The sequence below is a fragment of the Gekko japonicus genome, unplaced genomic scaffold, assembly GCF_001447785.1.
Source record: "Gekko japonicus isolate JY-2015 unplaced genomic scaffold, Gekko_japonicus_V1.1 scaffold165, whole genome shotgun sequence".
NCBI lineage: Eukaryota > Metazoa > Chordata > Lepidosauria > Squamata > Gekkonidae > Gekko > Gekko japonicus.
Window position 1 is genome coordinate 443221 of NW_015163097.1, and position 24001 is coordinate 467221.

A 24001-nucleotide genomic window follows, 5' to 3' on the forward strand; every position below is an offset into this window, starting at 1 on the left:
TTTGTTTTAAGTGTAGGGTTTTTTAATGACTGCATTTTCAAGTTATTTCTACCACAAAACCTAATCCTAATCTCTTCACAGTTGCTTGTAGTTTTATTAAAGCTATGATGAAAGTTTTGTAAGTAACCCTGGTTGTCAATTCCACCATAACAAGCTAACCTCTAGCTCTAGCCTGATTTCTCCCTCGTTTTATCGTAATTCCATTATTGCTTTAAAAAAAACTCCATTTAGTATTGGAGTCAGTATAGAAAGCAAATATAGAAGACAAGACGGGGACCCGCGATACTCGCGGGGGGGGGAGAAGAGCTCCGTCTCCTCCATCCCCCCCGCTTGCCCCCCTTGCCCCCGAATTTTTTTTCTACTTTTAGCATTTTTGTGCACACGTGGGGACTGGCCCACGTGTGCACAAACCTCCCCCTCCCCCTCCAAGTGTCTTTGCCAATTTCTCTCATTACAGCCTCTGTTCCACATGGCTTTTATCCATGCAGATCCCAAACACAGCCTTCTGGGTGGTCAAAGGGGAACCCCTTCCTTCATTTTTCACCAATGCAATAACTATGTACTTCTACTGAGAATCATCCCCCCAAAAAACACATTACTGACACTGATTTTTACCACAATGAAATTTCGAGGTGCCTTGACAACCTAATGCCTAGGATTTGCCATTTTAAGATGTTAAAATATTTTATGTCTTTTGTGATATAAGATACCAAAGAAGCCCTTTGTGAGCAAATGAGAGCTTGTACACTGATTTGTATGCATGCAGTAAACATCCAGCTATGCTGGGGAGCTTCCTTTTGTGCAAAGGTCTAGAGAGAGAGACAACTAACAGCAGCTGCTGGGATATTTTGGAATTAACTGCCTGCTAGCAACATGCACTTGCTAAAGTTCATCATGTACTAAAGTATACACATAAAGTAACAGGTGTCAGGCAATAAAAAAGGAAACTCTCAGGAAACTATTCCTTTGCCCTGGAGTCTGCACCAACACAAAACCCTTTGTACCAACACAAAACTGGTACTGTGAACCTGCTAAAACCCTCATGTTTAAACCACTTGAACTTCGTTGTTACATTATGAAAACCACAGAAACACACCTTTCAGAAACATGAACGTGTTTTTGTTTTCCAGCAAACACTTCCAAATGCATGTCAGACATTATAGTTTTAGTGAGCACACAATGCTTGTAGCTACTTAAGACTTCAGTATCTGCTACTGTCTTTCTCTCCTCCATACTTAACTAGCAATTTTAACACATTTTTAACGGAGAGTGCAATATATAAAACTACCAGAGGGGCTAAAGGGCTTTAATGGCTGCTACTAATCCTAAACCCTTTGGCACCCCAGTAACCCCGGGGGGGGGGGGCAACCACTGTGATGTCATTCTGCTCACTCTCCCTGCCTCCTGGAAGCAGCGGCCAGAGAACTCCAGTAAGGCCTAGGAAACCTGAAGATGCTCCATCTTCCATTTTTTGGCAAACGTTACAGAGAAGACACATAGGAGAAAACATATCACTGTGGCAGCTGCTTTCCCCAAAACATAATTCGGTTTCATACTCAGCAGCAGCAAAGTATTTATTCTCAACATACAAACTGCATTTTACCTCTTTTTAGCGCCTTCAGTGGAATGATTCTTTGCGCCATCACAGCTGAGCTACTGTTTTCAACAACTGCAAAACGAAGGAAGACTAGATCCTCAAAATGAATCCTGAAAAGAAACTGTTCACTCCACATGGGGTTCAGAGTATTGCGATGAATGGGCTTCGTACGGAAATGGCAGCTATCCAGAGGCATTCCAAGCACATCCACTTCAATACACGGGCTTCCTGTGCTGTTACCAGGACAAACATTCTGTCCAGACACAATCTGAAACACCGCATAAGCGCACAATGTGAGTTTTATAACCCCTCTTTCTCAAAGTGACAAGGACTTACCATGCGTACAGAACTAAATTAAAAGCTGGTCTCAAAAGTGTCATACCAACAGGTACTAATATATGTTTATGTCAAAGGAACCATAACAGCACTCGAAAATTTATTTCTTGCCTGTTCTGCTCTGAGTAGGCACCGCCCTGAGTGATCATCTAAATGGCAAACCACTTCTGGAACTACAAAGCAACAACTCCTGTAATCACCTGGGGCTGTTTTGGTGGCCGCAGGGCCAGAAATGGGCAAAGGAGAAGGATCCTCCTTCCTTCTCTCTGCTCTGTGGTGGTGAGCCACAGGGACTGGCCTCAGCTGGAGCACAGGCTAGCCAATTGTGCTGGCTGCCAGGGGGCGGGGCCTCTAGGCAGACCTGGAGACCAGAGTTTTCACTCTGTGACCCCCCCCCCCCGTACTGGCTGCCATCAGAGCCCCGTTGTCTGTTAGCTCCAGCTTCCCCACCCTCCCTCCCTCGGTCTCAGAGCTTTGCAGTTGTGTTGTAATTTATTTTGTTTCTGCATGCCCTCATCACAGCTTTTCATAGGCAGTTTGGACATCGGGCCAGATACAATTTTGGGAAACGGCTGAGCCTACTCTGGCCTGGGGGTCCTCATAAAGGGTCTTGGGGGTGTGGCTGATCAGCAAGGTTGTCGCATAGTGGCTTGCACCCACGTGGGACCTCGGGACTTGTCATCTCATGTAGGCTCCCCCAGCAGGCAGGCTGGATGGATAGTTGATGCCATTGGTCTACAGACAGGTCACCCGATGCTGGATCCATGCCCTGTGCTGTGCCAATGCTCCTGTGACTGTGGCCTGTGTTCTCTCCAGTTATGTGGTTGGCTTCGTTATTCCCCTCTGAGCCCTCGCTTGCTCCCTTGTCCCCAGGACTGCAATCACTTGCTTGGTGGTCTACGTGCCATCCCAACATCAAATCCAAAATATGTGTGCATTAAAACAATCTGTGTACATGAACCACTCCTGTTGCATCAAGGAAGAAGTTTAACATTTGAGCATTACCTTCTTCCTCCTCCTCCCTAATCCCATATTTAATTATACTAAACTTATTAACAACAGGAATATAAAGACATACCACACAGGAGCATTAATCTGTTACTTGTTCTAGAGAAGATTCTTAATAGATTATACTTACTGTCAGTGAGTAAATAGCTGGTTCCATATTGTCCAGATCTCGTTCTAAGGGACAAAAGTACTGATACATTGGGCAGTTCTTATCCCATAAAACAGGTGGTTTCAGAACATACCCACAGCCACCATTTGCTTCAAACATAGCCGCATTCAGGTGCAGAGAAAGATCTACAGAAGTACAGAATTTCAAAATTAAGAATTGTTTAGACTTGCAGAAAGGCACATTCAAAACACAGTACAGTTTTGATTTTGAAATATGCTATTTAATTTCAGTCTTGTAGAGCTCCATTAATTGACAGAGGCATCTGTGAAATTGCAACTCTAATTGACCAAACTCTAAAAGCTTCAAAGCAATACCAAATTTCCAGTTCAGTTCCTTCTAATGAAGATACGGCCACAAATTTTAATTTACTTAACCAACCACTTTGCCTTAGAAGATTACAAGAAGACAACATTTAAGTCAATTATGTGTAGTCATATTTATTAGAAGCGCAGATAACAAAGGCTACATACAAATGCTTGTTTTAGGAAAATTCCTTTCTGAATAAGGCACAGAAGCAGTCAACCTAACTTAAGTTTTGATTTCAGCAGAACTAAAACCAAGCAGTAATTGTTAACTGCTTTGTGGAGCGCACTGTCTCACTGTGGCTACATTTGCACTAGTAACATAGCCAGTCCACCTCCTGAAAGCATTGTAGGGTTGGCTGTGTGTGCTACCTTTATGGACAGGCAGAAAACTATTTGCTAGGGCTACTTTTTCCTTATGTTTCCACATGCCTCTGTATGTCTTGTTAGGCATCAACAGGTCTCTGAGCTTGTTTGAAAACACTGATGGATGCTACTTCCCAGTAGTGTGTTATTGCTCCACAATATGTTCTGCTGCATAAGGAGAGGTAATGGCAGGTTGTGGTTGGGCTCAATACACTAAGAGGCCTCCCAGCACACAAGACGAGAGGGGGAGGGGAGTGCAGGAACCCAACACATCACTTATGCAGCGATAAACCATGGTTCGAGGTTACATGGGGAAATGAGCCTCTTTGCTGTCCTGTCCTCGGCCTCTATGCCCTGTAGCTGGTCCTCCAGAGCAACTGGGTGACCCATGTGTGAGACAGGATGCTGGATTAGATGGACCACTGGTCTGATCCAGCAGCCTTCTTGTGTTCTTAGGGCTAGATACAGACTAAGTTTTCTAATGGCGCAGTGGAACATTCCTGCCTCCCTCTTCCCAGTACAGCCCATTGATCTCTATAAAAAAACTGTTCCTGGGGGATGGGAAACCCTGAGGAATGACACTGGAGGGGGGGTGGCTGAGAAGGGGGGAAACCGTTGGAATTTGTCAGTTTGGGTCCTTTCCGCATTTGCCTGCTACTCCGGATTTTCTCAGTGTTTCAGATGAGGGAAGGCAAAACAGAATCCAAAAAACCTGGGGCAGCAGCAGGCTGAAACAATGCTGACCACTGAAGGGAGGGAATGTATTGGGGGGGGGGGGGGGGGGGGGGAACGGGACGGAATAAAAAGAAGGTTGAATTCAATTATAGTGAAGAATTGCTTGGAGGACACTGCGGTGAACATGGATTAAAAGAAGAGTGCAGAAAGGGCCGTAGTCTGGATCTGATCCTAGTACATGACCATTTCACCGGTCAAATACATTTTCTAATCTCTGAAACTAATCCAGACTAGCAGAAGAGTTTGCTATGCAACTGGTTCAAACACTGCCACCATGAGCCTGCTTCGGCAGGGAGGGTGGGGTATAAACGGAGTAAATAAATAAATAAATAAATAAATCTCTCCCCTGTGTCAGTGAATGACATGGAAGTGGTCGTGGCTAGGATGACCACTCTAGCAGTCCAATCCCAAGCAGAGTTATACCCTTCTAAATCCATTGTACTCAACTTGTTTCGAAGGGTGTGATTCTGCTCGGTACTGCATGCAGAAGTTTCTTTGCGCATCTCTTTCCAAACACAGAATTATCCGTTGGCTATTGCACCATGCTACACGCATTTGTGCAGATGCACGTGGCGGGATGCCTTGGATCTTATTGATTCTGAGTGGAGAGTGAAACAGGGAAGAGCATATCTGTGTGATTTCTGTCAAATTTAATTTTGTTCCATCTGTGAACCCCCAGATATACTAAGGAGAGGCACACACGTGACAAAACCAAAAACGAATCTCTTATTTTCTGATGTCAGAAATGTGTACCGGGGTGTGTGTGTGTGTATCTAAAACACATAGCACTAATAGTTGCTGGGTCCATACCATCAGTTTGGTAGTTCAGTGCTACTAACTGTATCCCATGCAGCCAGAACAGAAGGGGGTGAGGGTTGGAGGAGTCAATGCGTGTTGCTGCAGGATATGTTCTCAGGAGTTGGCAGGTGGTATGCTGGATCAGTTTCTGAGAGTATCGCCTGCACAGGCGCTTGGCAGCATTTTCATTTAGAGAGGAGATATGGTAACATTTAGGTGTCCTTATGATAGAGCTGAGGGAAGTCGTGGGGCTGAAAGCAGGTGCACAAGGCTCTTCCCAGGTCTGCCGTATGCTATCAAAGGGACCTAGAAAACCAAGGATATTTTCAAGTTATAGACAACACAGCCTTGCAATCTCTCTGCATCTTTGTCTCTTCACCCTAAAGTAGTATTGCCAGCTCCAAGTTAGGAAATACCTGGAGATTTTGGCAGTAGAGCCTGAGGAGGGGAGGGGTTTGGGGGGAGGAGAGGGACTTCAATGGGGTGTAATGCCACGGAGTCCACTCTCCAAAGCAACCCTTTTCTCCAGGTGAACTCGTCTCTGTCACCTGAAGATCAGTTGTAATCCCAGGAGATCTCCAGCCACCACCTGGAGGTTGGCAACACTACCCTAAACATGATACATCAAGAGGAAACAAATGCACAATCACCATGGCAGCAATCCTAGGACATAATTTATGCAGCATAAAAGACTTCATTGCAGCAGCTACCTCTGTCCTCAAAGGAAAACTAGCGCTAAAATGGGCCTGCCTCTCCAGAAGCGGGAAACCCTAAAATAAATCGAAGACATTCTCGCTACATCTACTACCTTGCATGTAACTGACTTTTATTGAGGTGTGAGTCCTTCAGAACAAATGCATGGATTTCACTCCTCCATACTATGAACCATTATGTTGATCAACAGATGTCCATTCAGTAAGGGAAGAGAAAATAAAGTCTATTATAATGCAACACCCAGCACTTCTCTTGCACTGAAGATCTCTTAATCATGACTGAGACATCTGAAGTGAGTTTCGGGCATGTGCATTCTCCCTCTCTCCCTCGCCTCTATGATGCAAATCCCTCCCAACCACCACCACCAGTGAACCTTAACCAACTGGAGCTACCTCAGATTAATTATGGTTAATGCTAACCAGGGCTGCATCCACACATCATTGGATATTGCACTTTAATTTCCCTGTAGCAATCAGCTTCAATGTCTGCCTGTCCACACAGGAAAATCCCATTGTGAATTACTACTTATACCTTACCAGTAGCAAAAATATCCAACAGTGTGTAGATGCAGCCCAGTATGCTGCTGTTAAGCAGACTTTGAAGAGAGTTTGCACACCTTGGTTAGCAATGGTGCAAAAAGGGTCTAACTTACAATGAAAGGGAACAAAGCAAAGAGCAAATCATCCGGGAGAGGAGGAGGAAGAGGAGGGACCAGGCAAGACCCACTGTCACCCGCTTTACCATGGTGAAAAGGTTGAGTCAGTGTTATATCTGCTCTGGTCTTTCATATAAATCCTGGCTCTTATTACAGCAATTAAAATAATTATACACTACACTACAAACACCCTTCTAAATTTCTAATACATAAACAGCAAGTCTTTCACTTTACTATTCCCTTGATATAAGAGTCTAAAACATTTTTTTAATGGTAGAGCACAAACCGTATCTAAATTTGCACAACTTACATTTCCACCGGCATCTGCACAAAATGGCACCAACGGAATGCAAAATATTACTTCCCAAGACACAGGTTTCCTTTTTATTTTTTAAGGCACAAGACTTTAAATGTATAAAATGTATCTCATAAGAAATAAAACTTCTTGGCTTGAAATGCAACTTTCCAATTAGTAAATTTTAAAATGATTACATTTATATTTCTAGCAATCAAACACTGTTCCAACAGCTCATTACTTTACAGTAGATCATTTATTTATAATGAAGTCATTGTAATGGCTGCACAGCTAATGGAAAATTATTCAAAACTCAGAACACAGCATATGTAGAGAGCTGTGCTTGATCTTTAACTAGCAGGTCTAGTATATGTGTCGGATTATAGAGTCATTCCATGTGACCAGTAAAAGAAGATGCTGACTTTACCTTTTCCAGATGCTTTGGCAAGCATCGCCGGCTCCCCTGGGCTCAGTCTCCCAGGATTGTTGCCAAAAATGGACTTCCTGCTCTTTCGTTCCTTCCCTCTGCTAGAGCCAGATGGATTCAGAGTTGACAAGCCTATTTCCGTAAATATTAAATAAATGAACTGAAAAAGTGAGCAAGTGGGTATACCTTTTGTCATTATTTTGAATCTTCAATATTTAATACCTTTTTTTGTCTTGTGCAAAAAAAAAAAAAAAAAGCAACCCTCTTATCCAGGCAAAACGAAGTATAGACTAGAACAATTACACCAGCCACTTCTTGAAAGCACAGGTGTTCCAATGTGCACACAGAGCTCTTGCATGAAACTCTAGATTAGGGTAGCTTCCACCCTGAGGTTCTCCTCAGTGTTCCTCCCCCAAACGACAGAGGTTCCTCTGGGGGCTTGTGCATGGCATTGCCTCCAGTTGTTTTCTGGGTTTCCCTGGGCTCCACTCCATGTTCTCTGAAACCCTCTTTAGTATGATGTTTCCTAAAAGAGGGTATACCCAAAGTGGGTTTGGGAGAAGCGTGGAGGGGAAGGTGTGGATTTCCATACCTCACCATCCACATCTAACACCATGCCTTTTCCCATTACTGGTGGGCTTTTTGCCCGATGAAAAATTACTTGTCCGAGGTATGCGAAGTGCCAATAGAAAAGCTCAGCAAAACGCCTGCCAGAACCAGGGTGCTGCGGATGACATACTCAAGGGGAGAAAATGGGGCCATGTGGAGGCTCCACTGCAGCTGTGAACATATTTGCAATGAGTGGCAATGAGATCAAAATGGGGGATTAACCTCCATACAGAAGCCATCTAAGACAAAGAAATATGAACGTCGACTATATTTGATGTCGTTCTTCAAAAGAGTAGTGAGAAATTACAGGCATGCAAGATGCTTCTTTAAGGGAAGGTTGGCTGTAGAGTTAATTGAAATGCTGATGTGTGTGGTTTGAAATTCTGGCCTAGTTCTTTTGGTTTGAGTTTTTGTGATTTTTTAAAAATTGTGTGCCTAGCCACGTCAAGTGAAGGAGAATGCGGAGGCATAGCTGGGGGAGGGGGAAGGGGAAGCCCAACTGGAAATACTGCAGACAAGGTATGAGTCAAACCAACCAGCACAGGGCAAGAGAGACAAGGGAGCTGCATGGCTCTCCCCCTACTTGTCCCCTTCCTAACCCAGGATATCCCCGTTGCCGTGGTGGGAGCCCATCAAGTCTTATGCAATGTTTCACTACAGCCCAGAAGATAAACATCACAGTTGAAAAAAAATGAAGACACCCCCCTCCATCTTTTTCATTAGCTCTCCTGAAAACCAGCACTTCATTTTTGCCATGGGCCATTTTCCTCCTGCAATACACACCCATTTTATACCATGGCTGAGCTGCTCGTTCTTAACACATTGTCTATTCTTACTCCATTCCAATTTCCTACTTGTGCTCCTATCCCAATGTAACCTCACTCCGTTGGCTACCCTGCTGGATTGCAGCCCAACCTCTACTGAAAGGACTAGTTGTCTGCTTGCATGTGCCCACACACAGAAGCACTGGGATAGAGTTGGGAAGGAAACATCAGAAATTGGAAAGAATGTTTCTGGCAAGGGAGACTACAGAATAAATGGGAAGTCGCTTTTGAGAAAGGAATCAGCTTCATATCCCTAAGACTGGAAACTTGTCCTTATTCTCAGTGGCATCTCTAATGGAAAAAGCCTAAAAAATAAAGCCTTGCCTCAGCTGCCATGCCAGGGAGAGCAGGGCTTCGCTTCCTTCCTTCCTGTTTCTTTTTTTTACAGTCCTTCAAATCAACCAAGAAACATAAGCAATCCGACCAATATACTTACCAGGAAATTTCACAGCTTGACAATAAATGACAAGATCTGACAGTTCTGGTGCGATTTGTCTACTTTCTTTCTTATCTTGAGAAAGATAAAATTCTTCACCTAATTCCATGTCGTAAACCTATAATATAAATTCGAAGTATTTCAGTGCAATGCATATCCTCACTGGATTTTAACCATAGTTAATACAAACATACGTTGATTATTTATTTTATACCCCACATTTTCCCCCAACAGGGCCCCCAAAGTGGCTAATATTGTTCTCCTCTACTCCATTTCCCATTGTGCTCCTCTTCCTCCCCTTCCATACGAAGTATGCCATATGACTGGGCCATTTTGAATGACAGATGGGGTAATTTCCACCAATTCCCCCTTCCCACAGCTGGTGCCTTGTCCTCCAGAAGTACCATGGGGGGGGGGGGCTTTTGAGCTGTGGCAGAGGGGAGAAATCCTGCTCCACTAGTGGAAACCCTTCCATCAGTGGAGACTTTGTGCCAAATATAACACATTGGTTTGAATTTACACACACAAATACAATAATTTTAGTACTTAGGTTTTTTTCTCCATTGTCACCCCCACCCTAAACTTGACAGTTTCCAGAGACGAAGTCTAAGAGATCAGGAGCATTATTGCCCAGGACAGAACTGTTTTAAGTCAATGATTCCAATGTATTTCCTCACCCCTCCCCAAATGGCCTACCTCCCTTTTCTTAGCACAACATGAGTTATATGGCAGAGCTTTCACGCAGTGACCAAAGGCCAGACCCAAATAGTAAAGAAAAGCTCTCTCAGAATATATTAAAATAAACCAGTTGTATCTAACTGCTATGTACCAATTCAATACAAACCCAGTCAATTTCATAGTGCAATACATTTATGGGAGATAGCTCCTTTCAGCATATAGTAAATATGCTGAGTTAAACAGCAGACTTGTTCTGCCAGAAATCTCACAAAACTACCCTAATCTTCCTCTGAAAGAGGTTCAACTAGTCAAACATTTTATATGCTTTTGCTAAAGAGCTCTTGGTATAGAGTTCAAATCTACTAAGGTGTTTTGCAAATATTCTAACAGAAAATCCAGCAAATGTGGGTTTTATCATATGAAAGCATGTATGACAGCCCTGTCCACTTCCCTCCCTCAAAGGCAAGATTTCCTCTCCATTCTTCTTTCCCTTCTATGAGTGAGCCCCCCTAGTTGTCTGTTTTCATCTTTCCTGAAGAATTCTGGCTGTCCCACCCTGTCACAGTTTTGGCTGTTTGCTCAACCCAGGAACCTAAGGGAAGGAATGGGAGCCCCCTTTAACATATATGACTTAAATGGCACTTGAGAAGTTTTTATATTCCAAAGTAACAAAATATTTTATTCAACATACAGGGGAAAGGTCAGGTGAAACCAGGGGTAAAATTTCTAACTCGATATCCATAACTCTGAGGTAAAATCAGCACATGCACAAACTTTAGTTCTTATATTCTCTTCCCATATACGCCCCAAAGAGCATTATGCTCTATGGATAACCATCTTCTGGTTGTCCCTGGCCCAAAGGACGTCCGTCTTGCCTCGACCAGGGCCAGGGCTTTCTCTGCCCTGGCCCCTGCCTGGTGGAACATGCTCCCAGTCGAGATTAGGGCCCTGAGGATCTTCTTCAGTTCTGCAGGGCCTGTAAGACAGAGCTGTTCCGCCAGGCCTTTGGCTGAGGCAGCGGACATCTGTATACGGCCTCCCTGAGGTGGTTGTCACCTATCCACCTATCCATCGATTAACCCAAATAATATGCTGAAGAACTGTACAACCAGTGACTATCAGAAGTGTGATTGAGTTTTAATGTTTATTGTTTAAATTTTCTAATTTGTTTAATTTTAATCATATTTATTGTACTGTTTTTATGATGCTACCCGCCCTGAGCCCGCTTGCAGGATCAGCAGGCTATAAATACAAATAATAAAATAAATAAATAAATATTTCAGGCTAATGAGAGCTTCTTAAGCTATTCAGAGTTATTTAAAATCCTTATGTTGTGAGGCTTTTGTGCCAGTGTTTTCCCCAAACACTTCAGTACACTTTCTTTGAGTAATCTTTAACTCTTTTGGTTTCCAGAAGACTGGTACACTTTCTCTTGAAACACTGGTACTCATCTTGAGTTTTTAACTGAATCTTTCTGAAGGTAGCTTCTAACCACACCAGACCACGGATCTCTCCAGTCTTCAGAGCTAACTCCTTGTTTGACTGGGCAGGGAAATTTTCCACTCACTGGAAGATCTATCCCCTTTCCTTGGCCCGAATGGGAGTCTTCACCTGCTTCCCAAATTTCCTTGCCAACTTTTCCCCAATTCTCCACTTGTGTTAAACTGCTCTCAGTCAGAGCTGAATTCCAAAACTGTTAGTTCTTGACTCCTCTCAGCTAGAGCTGAAATCAGACTCAGTTCTCCTCAACATCCATTTCAGAAGTCTTTCTCTGTTTAGCTCATGCTAACCAATCAGATCTGTTGGAACAGCCTGTCACTCAAGGCTCTCTGTTTCTGTGAAGAATTAACCCTTCACAATCCTTCACCTGTTCGTACAGCACTTCTAAGCTGTTAAAAGTGCAGTCTCTCACAGCATGAAAGAAGCCTTGCAAGCTGTAGATACATGCTTCGGAAAACTATATGGTGTCTGAAATGGCCCTGCATCCAAATTACTTTCATTTTTTATAAAAAAAATAACTGAAACCGACAAGCAAAATGAACCCATTAAGAAGAGGTGAGGACTGTTCTTTTCTGAGACTCTCTGGGAGGAGGAGAGCCAAGCAATCTCATCTTGTCCCCCCTCCTCTTGGAACACTCTGCAGGAATTCTTTGCAGGTATTACATGTGTATCTGCAAACAGCATAGTATAGTATAGTTACAAGTAAACAACCCAGAATAGGGCCTCCAACCATGGAAAGCAGAAACATTATTATATAGCACTGCCTCCCTGCATGGTGGGCAAGTGAGGCGATAGGTATCGATGCACATGAATTGAGGTAGAGTGCAGGAAGAGCCCCTGATCACAAGGAGAAACTGAAAAACCTAGTTAGGAAATTGAGGAATGTCTCCTAATAACTGGGACAGGAAGAACAGTAGCAGTGGAATAATATAAATCACACCACTTTTAGTGACTTATTTAAATTGTCAAGAAAAAAATATTCAAAATTATTTAAGTCAAAAATTCCCATGCATACTTTAGAAACTTCCTAAGTGCACACGAATTGGTTTTAGTACCATGAAAAAGATTGATTTAAAACAGAATAAAGCCTTTCTGCATTCTTAAGCGGGGAGCGGTGGCACAGGGGACTTATCCTCTGGTTAAAACATCTGAGCTGAACAGTACTGCTGTCAGTTCTAGCCCCGTGCTGGTGTGAGCTACCAGCCTTGTCCCCAGCTCGCCGTCCACCCAGCGGTTCGAAAGCTTCGGCGAGTAGATAAAATGGGTACCACTCCTTAGAGAGGGTCATTGCACTACCTCCAGCTTTTACCGTAGGATATATTGCTCCTTGCAAAAGGGTATCTGTGGGTTTGGAAAGCAATATGAGAAAAGGTCATGAATAGCCTGTTTCTAATAGCTGTATCTCCTATCTAATGGCAAATTTATAACTCAGAACTGGGCTTTACTAATATAAGGCAGGCTGGTGTCATAGTTTGTGTGTTTTGTTCAGAGGACAATACTGCAAAAGCACAATCTGTTTCTTAATAATAGTTTGTTATTACTTTGATATAGTTTTTCCAAAACTTTTTGAACTTATGTGAAGGGGGTTGGAAAATTGGGCCAGGTGGCTGAGTCAAGATTATTATTACTATTATTATTATTATTATTATTATTATTATTATTATTATTAAATAAAACCTTTCTGCAACCAAATGTTAAAACGTTTATTTGACAGTATTACTATTTTAGAAAATTATGTACAATGCATTGTTTATTTGTAGATAACTTATCACGACCCCAGGTAGGGTGTCTTCTACAACCTGCACCTATGACAGGTTTTTAGAGGAAAGTGCTGACTGGAAGCAACACTTTTCTGGGCTTCCCTTCCTGCTTTAAGTCTGCTCCTCGTCCCTTTCCCCACCCTGCCCTAATAAAAGCAAATCTTAACCAGAAGCTGGGGCTGGAGATTACTGCGCAGATTCATTGTTCCTCATGAGATGGAAAGTAAACATCAATCAACTTTTACTAATATTTAGAATTACAGTACTGGGCCAATTGCAGAAATCAGGTACTTACTAGGCATAAGATTGGACTAAAAGTTCACCCTGAAGGATGATGAAATGACAGCTGTAGCAACTTGCCAGTTCCCACCCCCAGCCTCTTTAAGAGGCATGAACTATTGTCTTGACTGATGAAATGTTTTTCCTGCGGTTCTTTCTTCACAAAGAACAGCAGCCTTTCTTAAATTCATAAAAGTTTTATAAAGTTAGTTTTAAGGGGTCATGTATTTGCATTTTCTGCTAGTTTATATTTAAAAAAAATCACTGCCTGCAGCTAAACTTTTAACAAATCTAAAAAAATTTAAAGTCTAATTTTTAAAAAGTCATCAGTTTGCATCCACCCACATAGAAAATATGACCTATACTGGCTGCAACACCAAATGGAGGGGAGAACAACACATTTTTAAACCACTCATACTCCTTGCACGAATGTATCATGTCTCTTTGACTGAAAATTTCAGCTGACTGATTCATGCAAAACAACAGCTGGGAGCAGAAACTTAACTCAAAATGATATTAAAGGCTCAGAGCATTTCAAAGAGATGTTTTTCTTGAAGTCAACTGATGGCCAATCTAGATATGATAGTGGCAGAACTGTGTGCATTAAAATTCTCATTTCTAACAGCAAAATATCATGTCGACAATAAGAACAGAACCCTTCCATACCCACCACTAATCTTTCTTCCAGATCTTCCTTTCAAGCACTTTTCTTCCAACTGAGCAACAGTTAAGTGTAAGAATCCAGGAAGAGAAAAATTCTTAGGCAGCAGCACAGATACAATGAGAGTGTTTCAGTTCTGAGCCATGTAGGGTTGCCAACCTCTAGGAGAGCACTAAAGACTTCCCAGAATTATAATTCATCTCCAGGTTACAGAAATCAGTTCCCATGGAGAAAAATGGCTGCAGTAGAGGGTGGACTCTATGGCATTACACCTCAGTGAGGCCCCTCCCCTCCCCTAAGCTCACCACCCCAGGATCCACTGCCAAGACTCCATGCATTTCCAACCTGGAATTGGCAACCCCACACCCACGTTACTTTTTTGCCGTTTAATCAGATGGCCAGAAACGTCTCTTTTTTAAATCTGATTGGGACAGATTTGTGTCACATCTAGTTGGATCCCAACACTATTTTGTGACAGGAAAAGTTTGAAAAACTGTCACACAGCATCGTGTGTTAAAACAACAACTTGAAGTCATAGGACCGCTAAAAAATACCCTTCACATTGGTGGGTTGAAAAGCTGAAAGATGTTCCTGCCTGTAGTTACATGTGTTTCAGTTTTTCAATCCAACAGCACAATTCTGCCAAAGGTTTGTCTTCAGAGTTATTTTAAAAATCAAAGCACATGACTACTTTACTAGATGTCCCTTTCAGCAAAGAGTTTGGTCTCCTCTTCCAAAAACTATTTGACCAAGCTCCTCATCAAGGTTACTGTGTATGCTTCACACTCATGGGTGACAGATTCTCTCATAGATTAGAAACTGTCCATTTACAGTTTCATCTCTGCCTACCATCCTGCTTAAGAGCTGGCAGGCTCTCCGGCAGTCATGAATCGATTGTCAATTATTAGCTCTTCTTCTGGGGTGGATCAGTGGGAGGGGTCTGTTTTGTATTGTACCCTTAAGACACCAAGAGCTACTTTATTTTTTATTATTTCTTCATCATCACAATATTATCATCAGAAAGGGTTTGAGCAGTGACTTTGGCTTGCTATAAATAAAAAAAAAATCAGTACTTAAGACAAACACTGTCCCTAGAACAAGAGCTGATAATTAATCACTGACTGATGAATGCCTTGAGAAAACCGGCTAGCCAAGAGAGAAAAAATAGTCATTAATTTGGCTGAAAAAAATGGGAAATGTAGGGAAACCCCCTTTACTGAACAGGAATTTCTCCAAACAGACATTAGTATGACCCTGCCTCCAGGAATAGATTTTTTATGATGAATATCAGCGTATCTTATTCTCAGTGTAGTCCCATCTGTGAATACTTAAATCCAGAGATTAGGGCCACGGCATGACAAGAGAGATCTTTCTACAAACCTTAGAAAAGGCCCAGGTTTTCAGAAAAATCTAAAATCTAAACAGCAAAACAAACCTGGGGGGCGGATAACACCCCCCCCCCATTTTTTTTAAAATAAAAACAGCATCTGGCACTTCAAGAAATAGATACTGTCCGTGTGGCCATGGCTAAGCAACCACAATAGTATTTCTAACAAGAAAAGGCAGAGGGCAGGGAGGTGCCTTTTCCAGGCCTGTTTTGTCCTTTAAGGGAGGACTCATTGGGTCCAGGCCCAGCAGCAGCCACTGAGCGACTTGCTGCCACACAACCTGCATGACTCACCCAGGCCTGGCTGTTTGCTAGTGTTCCATAGTAGCAGCCCCACAAGAGCCAGTGTAGTGGTTAGAGTTTCAGACTAGGATCTGGGAGACCAGGTTCAAATCACTACTCTGCTGTGGAAGCTCATTGAGTGACTTTAGGCCAGCCACAAACCATCACCCTATCCTATTTCACAGAGCTGTTGTGAGGATAAATTGGAGGAGAGGACAATGATGTCCCCATTGTGGAGAAATGTGGGACATAAATGAAGTAAACAATATAGCTGAAGATCCGGGGACAGATAAAAGGTATTTTGGTTGGTGGGTGGAAATGAAGCCAGGGGAAGGTGAAGATATTTGGGTTGCTAGGAGGATAGTGTGGGGAGGGGATACAGGGGAAAGTGAGGTGCCCCCTGCAAGTCCTTGCAGGTTTCTCGCCATACAACTGGGCTGGCCTCAACTGGCACTGTGCAACTTGGCCAGACGTAACCCAGCAGAGGCTGCCAGGGGGGAGGAAAGCTGAAGACAGGAGGGCAGATAAAGGCAGTTGGCTGGTGAGTGGGAAGGAGAGAGTGAAAACAAGAAAAGAAGAAAGGCTACGGAGTCTTTCAGAGAAGGTAAAGATAAAATAGTGGGGTAGGTGGGAAATAAGATGCCCTTTGCAAATCCTTGCAGGTCCCCTGCTTATAGCTCTATATTAAGTGGCATGTAGAATCCGTTTTAATTCTGTTTGCATCCAGCAGCATCTGGTAATCTATAACTGTCTCACCTGCACTATCTAGACTGTAGTTCCTTTAATAAACATTTCTTATTAGTTTGAAATTGACAAAGGGTTCTGTGTAACTTTGTAACTTTGCTGGCACACTCAACACCAACGCTTCACTGTGTGGTTAGCTTTAAGCACTCTACTACTTAAGGTAAATGTAATGTATTGGAACAATTACATGAATCACCTCATTAGACTCCCATGTTAAGCTTCGAGCCAAGCTAGGGCTCCTCTGAACGAACTTCCTATTGGTCGCTTTGTAACAGCGACCAATCAGAACGGTACTATTCCCTGGGAGGGAAAGACTCCCATTGGTCTTTAACTCATCAATCTTATTGGTTGTTAAATGTAAATAGCCGTGGCTATATTAGCCCGGTAATGTTTAAAAGGAGCATAGCTCCCACTGTTTTCTTGTTCTGGTTTTGGAATGCGTTTGAGTGTTTGCTTGCTGCTTCAAATAAAGCTGAATCACTGAGCTGAAATCATTCTCCGATCCTTTGTTAGCGCGATCTAACAGTAAAGATTCCTGGCTGTACCAAACCAGAGAATCCATCAGAACGTATGGTTTGGATCCTGGACTCTTGCTGTTCATAATAGCCATTTCCACTCATAGAAGGGGGGGGGAGAGTACATGGGGGGATATATTTTGCCAATTTTCCCTTTTCACTGAGGAGCCCCATGATGTTCCTGGGGGCTCACTGACTCGCAACAGCATAATTCTGGGGGATACAGAAGGCTGAAGAGGGAGTTGGGAAAATCGCCATTTATGCAGCACAGCTCCCTTTGTCCTCCATAGGATTTACATCTCAGCTGTACATTTATACCCTATTTAAATATATGCACACATATACATATATCAACAAACATTTTCACTGACCTCATAATGCATTTGCAAAATAGGCTTTTGCTTATAAAAAGTTCAACCTATTGTATATGAGCTAGTCTTTAAAATGCCACAAGTCTCTTAACAATTCCACTTTGATTGGTCAAGACACCCCCAGCTTGAAGTAAAGGGAATGAGTAAATACTACCTTTCCTTTATTGCTCAGCGTATTACTGTCCGTCTTCTTTATTCTCTTGGCAGTTTCTTCACTGTATTCAAACTGAAGCTTATCGATGGCTAATTTGTTCTCAGGTCGGTCTTCCAGAATGTTATCTGGAAAGCAATCATTGTCCAGCTGAAGAATTATAAAGAACACTTTTCTTTCAAAGTGCCATTTATGATACTCTGGTAAAGCATTTGGCATTCTTCTGATTAATCAGAAGATATATACTAGGCAGAACTTCAGTGGTAGTATTACTTTCAGTGTGAACCAGCTTCTACCCTTAACTCTTTGGGCTTAGCAGATAATTAATGCTATAAAATTACTTCATGCCTATTTAACGAGATTAAAATGCCTGCACATTTCCTTATAGCCAAAAGCAAAGCATTATTGACTTTCCGCTTTAATATTTGTAAAATAATACTTTATGTTAAAATGGTGGAAATCTATCAGTTACATTATATTCAGGCAGCAAAAGCTATTACTTATTTCTCCCAAACTTATAATCAAAAGAGGAAATCACTTAGTACATTCTTAAATCAGCCAACAGAATAAATATTAAGTGACCCAATAAACTATTTAACTGCAGCCTAAGTAAGAAAGCAGTGAGGCACATGCTGATATTTGTGATCCCTGAACAGCAAGTTAATGAAGAATGACAGAAATTCAACACTGTGATTTACTGGTATGTGAAATTCAAAGTATGCATTTTAAGTTGTCTGAAAATGCAGTGGTGAAATTCATGCAGTTAAAATGCTTGACCTTTTACCTTCCAGGCTGTTAGGAGCAGGAGAAGCATTAAGGACATCAGCTACAGGAAAACAGAGTCAGAAAGGGAGTAAGAGTAAAGGAAATTCAGAAATAAAGCTAGAGAAATGAATATTACACTGAGGCTATGTAGAACTATGACCTTGACATAAATAATGTTCAATTGCCATAGGGAAATAACTGGAAGTGATAATTATTAGGAAGTAAGAGCGTAAAGATGAGTCAGATGGTATCATTTTACACAACTGGCCCCAGATTAGCCAGAACAGAGTTAATTTCACAGCATGAATATTACGCTAATTCACAGAAAGATGCAATCAGGCAGGGGGTGAGGTTTGCCCTAGATCTGGCAAAGAATTTTACCATATTTATAAGCATAGACTTAATGCACATAGTATAAAACTAGCTCAGGAAGTCCCCAATTTAGTGAAAACTTATTGTGAAGCAAGAAGGTAAAGTAAAACATTAAATCATTACTCCTCTTTGTTTTGCACCGTGAGTCTTGATTCATATCCTATCTAATCAGATAGATCTATTAGGTACAAAATGTGCCCTGCTTTCCTGCACAACATAAAACACTGCTTCCTGGACAGAATGTTTCAACTATGCCACTAATTAACCTTCCGCGTAGCTGAGTCCTTTGGAAGGACAGAAGCTGCTTTGTGTTACTGGAACATAACCTAAAATCAGAAGCAGCAGGCATAGGAAACCAGCTGAAAAAATTCTAATGCTTACTTCAGTGTGTGTGTGTGGAGGGTAATACACAGTAATGTCCCAACCTGGATAGCCCAGGCTCACCAGATCTCGTTAGAACTAGGAAGCTAAGAAGGATTGGCCCTCATCAGTATTTGGATGGGAGACCACAAAGGCAATCCAGGGTCGCTACACAGAGGCAGGCCATGGCAAACTACCTCTAAACGTCTCTTGCCTTGGAAACCCTACAGGGTCGCCATAAGTCGGTTGTGACTTAATGGCAACCCCTTCCCCCACAGTAATGGAGATCAGAAAGTGATATCTTTCCTAATCATAGGTTTTCTTGATTTTTTTTAAGTACTACCAAGTCAGCATGGTGTAGTGGTTAAAGTTTTGGACAAGGGTCTGGGGGACCCAGGTTCCAATGCCCAGGCTGCCATTGAAGTCTGGGGGGTGACCTTGGCCCAGTCACACAGTCTCAGCCTAACCTATCTCACAGTGTTGTTATGAAGACAAAATGGAGGAGACAAAAATTATGTAGGCTGTTTCGGGTCTCCACTGGGGAGAAAGGCAGGGTATAAATGAAGTTAAATAAAAAAATTAAAACAAATATAATTTTTAAGTGGCCCTGTCAAGTCCTTTACTGTTATTTATTGGAATGCCTGCAACTGTATAAAGAAAAACTGGGGAAATTAGTCATACGGAACTTATACACAAGGAACACACTAAGGCTGCGGTCACACACACGAAATAATCCATTTTCAATCCACTTTCCAACTGGATTTGGCCAGCTCACACAAATACAATCCAGTTGGAAAGTGCACTGAAAGTGGATTGAAAGTGGATTATTTAGTGTGTGTGACTGCAGCCTAAATTCTTGAGATGTCAGAACACACAGTCAAATACCTTCTCACAGTATATTTCCTTTTCCATTCATTTACATAAACAGTATTTTAAATAGTATTTATTTATTATTTATTTATTTAGGTATTTTTACCCCTCCCTCCCCGCAAGCGGGCTCAGGGCGGCTTACAGGGGCATAAGCCTATACATAAAATCCAATAAAATCCAATAAAACAACCAGTAATATATTATTAACAATAAAGTATTCAGAATGTATATTAAAAAGTACTTGAAATTAATCAAATTAAAATTAATTGTACAGTGTAAGGTAGAAATAAAAGTGTTTCCTTTGCTCAAGCTATGATGGAAAGTGTGCCAGAGCCATTAATATCAGAAGTGCAACATGATAAGAGTATCCATTTACCATCAGACAGAGACTCATAGTCATAGTCATATTCATCTTCTTCATCCTCCTCCTCTTCATTGGTTGTGGACAGATTTCCTGCATTCCCACCATTGCTTGCCAGAGCTTGCATGTATGCCAGTTGGTGAGCCTACAGCATTGAAACAAATTTCAAAAGCAGGTACAGTGACATACTATCTTAGAAAAACCACAAAGGCTATTTATATTTTATCACTGGTATAACTACACTAGATATGTACTTGACAGACTCTCTTTAAGGGGGAGAATAGATAGACTTAATATGAAGAACAATCACCCTAATTTAGCAAACCATACTGGATGTGACAAGCATGTATGGGTGGAGTGTTACATACTCCCTACATCTCGAAACAGAGAGAATTCCCAGGTGTAGCACTTCAGGTTTGTTTTCTCTGGACAAGAGCACATTAGAGACCTAAGGCATAGTGGAAATAGCAATTAAAGATTGAACCTGAGACCTCCTGCATGCAAAACATGGGCTCCACTAGTGAGCTGGCACCTCCTCCACAAAATATAGATGTTTCCTACTAGAAGAAAGTTTGTCTGGTTTCCAAGAGTGGTGCTCTAACTCATTCTCTTTCTTTTTCACTGAATTGTTCTTTCCCCTGTGCACAGAGTTCCACCACTTAGAATGACTTCATTTCATTGGGGAGAGCTGATCTTTCTTAAGTATCAATTAGATACCTACTTGGGATATTATAGTTGTAGTTCCTGTGCTGGCAGCGGGTTGGACTCTGGTTGTCCCTTCCAATTCTGAGATAAATACATTTAAAAAATTGATCTGCACCTACTATTTTTGTGTGCGTGTGTTCTGATCAGCTACCTCTAATGAAATGAAGGAAGCCAATTCACACAGTTTTATGACCTAAGACAGACTAATTTTTTCTGTACACGAGATATGGATGTCTGTATACTGTCACGAGCGTCTTCAACTGGAAGCCCAACTTGTCTCTCCCTCCCCCCCGAAAAAACATGGCTGAAGAAAAAAAGATTGTATGAACCAGGGCTCCACATGTACCAGTTTCAGTGCTGGGCACTTATATTACACATTATATTATGTTCTAGGGTTGCCAGATTCAGAACCCTATTATGTTCACAGTGGAGAGGAGCTCTGCAGGTGCTCTTCATTTATAGAAGGATTTGTCAGACCAAGTAAGCATGAGAACTCAGAAAACCAGATCAAGAAAAAAAAATCCAAAATGTGTTGTTTGAGATAAATCAACTTTTCCCCTAATACATATCATCTTCTTCTAATCTAGAGCAACCCACATATACAGATATTAGGAAGTGAAGAGGGCAGCCCACAAACCATATAATAGATAGCAAAACTGGCATTGATCTCCATTTAATTACCACGTATTTCCTTCTTGCAGATGTGGATCTTCCCCACCTTCCCCCTTTCCCAGAAACTTCTGTGACCCCTGAAATGAAATTGTAGGGAGTTGCGTGACCCAGGACCCTTGTGGACAAAAAGCCATACAGCACAGGGAGGCTGCAGTAAGGATGGGAAATTGGGACATTGTACTTACTGGCCTGTATGTTACCATAATGCCCTTTGGGGTGGGGGCGGGGGTCACAGTAGGTTTCTGGCATGTGGGGAGATCTGTTTCTCCAAGACAACACTTGTGGTTTATAAGATCCATCCCTTTATTACTAGTTAATTTCAAACACGTGCCAGTTTGGCTCACATCCTGCTTTCCAGTTGTGAGTTCCAATAAGTGATTATGATGCATCCATATTAACTCAGATGTGTACACTGCTTTCTCACACAACAGGCTGCTTTCTAGCAGCAGCAGCACCCCCCCGCCTCCACATATAATTTAAGACTGAGTGAAAAGGGGTGGGGGAGCCTTTGAGATTTTGAGTTGAGACCAGCTATTCAGTTGTCTCAGAGTGCCTTCAGGCAGTCCACAAATCCAGTAATTATTTCTGGTGATCATTTCTTGAGTAGGTGATACCCATCCTACCTAGATTACAAAAGACGTCACTGGAACCATTTAAGGCATCTAACACAACTCTCCCTTGTCCTCCTCCCAATGAAGGACTTACTACATGATGTGGCTGAAGTTGTTCTGGATTCCTCACCAAAGGAGGAAAACCCTACGAGCCACTTATATTGACAACTGCAGCTTTATGGTAACATCCAAACCCTCTCTTGGAACACTGCTGGCTGACCCTCCAAGAGAACTGATTCTTCCTTTCTGGAATACCTATCCTTGTTTGATATTGCTATTCTCCAAGAGACCTGGTCTCAAGTGCCTATGACAGCAGATGGATTCTCCACATGTGAATTACATGCCTCCGCTGTGGAGAGAAAGGCAGACCCAGGGGGACGCCTGGCTATTCTAGTCTCTATGAAACTTCAGGCCACAGTAGTAAAATTAGGGCCAAATGCCAAACACGGACAGGCCATACCTGTACAATTAAATAGATTTTGCCTTTTAGTTATCAATGTATACATAGCCCCTCAAGATAATAAGCTTAGAGCCCTGACCTGGATAGCCCAGGCAAGCCCGATCTCATCAGACTTCAGAAGCTAAGCAGGGCCGGCTCTGGCTCGTATTTGTATGGGAGACCTCCAAGGAGTACCAGGGTCATGGCACAGAGGCAGGCAATGGCAAGCCACCTCTGAAGGTCCTTTTGCCCTCAAGCCCCACTAGGGGTCACCAGGAGTCAGCTTAACTTGATGGCAAAAATAATAATAACAACACGCTTAGGCTACAGTAAATCTGGAGTAATCTTTAAAAGTACGTAACTAGTCTCCTGAACCTGATGCTCTTTTCTTAGAAGCTGGCAATTCTAGTGCCAAAGCCCGTCCCTCTGATTAAATGTTGTATGAGCCCAGCATTTCCCTTACAACCCCCCCCCCGCCCCCCCCGCCCGGCAACCCAATGATGCTAAATCAAACTGGAAAGGATTGAGCTTAGCACAATTAGCAAGCAAATTAGATCTGTTCATTTTGAATGGCACAGTCAAGGGTGATATTCCTGGTGACTACACATCCTGGTCAAGCCAAGGAGCTAGTACCACTGATTTTGTCCTAGATTCGCACAAACTGCTAGATTTTGAATGTTATTTAAGAGTTGGGGCCCGCCAAGACAGTGACCACTTGCCAATCACCTCAGCATTAAAGATTCAAAATCTAACGGTTCACCGAACTGAGAAGTTTGATGCAGAGTTGACTCATGGTTCTGGTTATAAAAGAATCAAATGGTCCAAAAATGTAGATAAGCAAACCAAGGATTTTCTCAGTTCTGACAGGATCTGCCAGCATTGCAGCAAAATGATCAATGGCATGCACTCTGAAACCATCTTAGAGTGTTATCTACCAATATCTAACGGATGGCAAGAACTGTTCTGTAAAAGCAAACCCACCCTAGAGCCCCCAGGAGTAAGATACCCCACACAACCATGGTTCGATCGAGAATATTTGTCAGCAAAAAATACTAGCGAAGTTTACTCAATATATGTCACAGAGCATGTGTAAATTCCTTCTGACTAGACTTATTAAGACAACAATACAAGAAACTAACTAAAAAGAAAAAGAGAGAAGCACTAACAGCAGCCTGGCTCCAACTTACCCAGGCCGCCAAATCTAAAGATGTCTCACTATTTTGGATTCCAATCAGATGGCCCAAAAT

The 24001-nt window shown here is 42.3% G+C and overlaps 1 protein-coding gene across 5 annotated transcripts in view; it reads right to left on the reverse strand.

Annotated features, from left to right (window-relative positions):
- The window catches only part of PLCE1 (phospholipase C epsilon 1), a 208954-nt gene that overhangs the window by 12211 nt on the left and 172742 nt on the right, over positions 1 to 24001 (reverse strand). For 4 of the 5 annotated variants that reach the window (XM_015406644.1, XM_015406646.1, XM_015406645.1 and 1 more), the window contains exons 20-27: positions 20343 to 20472; positions 18384 to 18425; positions 17603 to 17727; positions 9272 to 9389; positions 7403 to 7534; positions 5324 to 5617; positions 3072 to 3235; positions 1604 to 1865 (exon numbers count right to left, since the gene is read on the reverse strand). In XM_015406644.1, coding sequence (XP_015262130.1) covers positions 1604 to 1865; positions 3072 to 3235; positions 5324 to 5617; positions 7403 to 7534; positions 9272 to 9389; positions 17603 to 17727; positions 18384 to 18425; positions 20343 to 20472 — 1267 coding nt within the window. The remainder of the gene's footprint in view (positions 1 to 1603; positions 1866 to 3071; positions 3236 to 5323; positions 5618 to 7402; positions 7535 to 9271; positions 9390 to 17602; positions 17728 to 18383; positions 18426 to 20342; positions 20473 to 24001) is intronic. The other variant, XM_015406647.1, reaches the window with a different exon arrangement.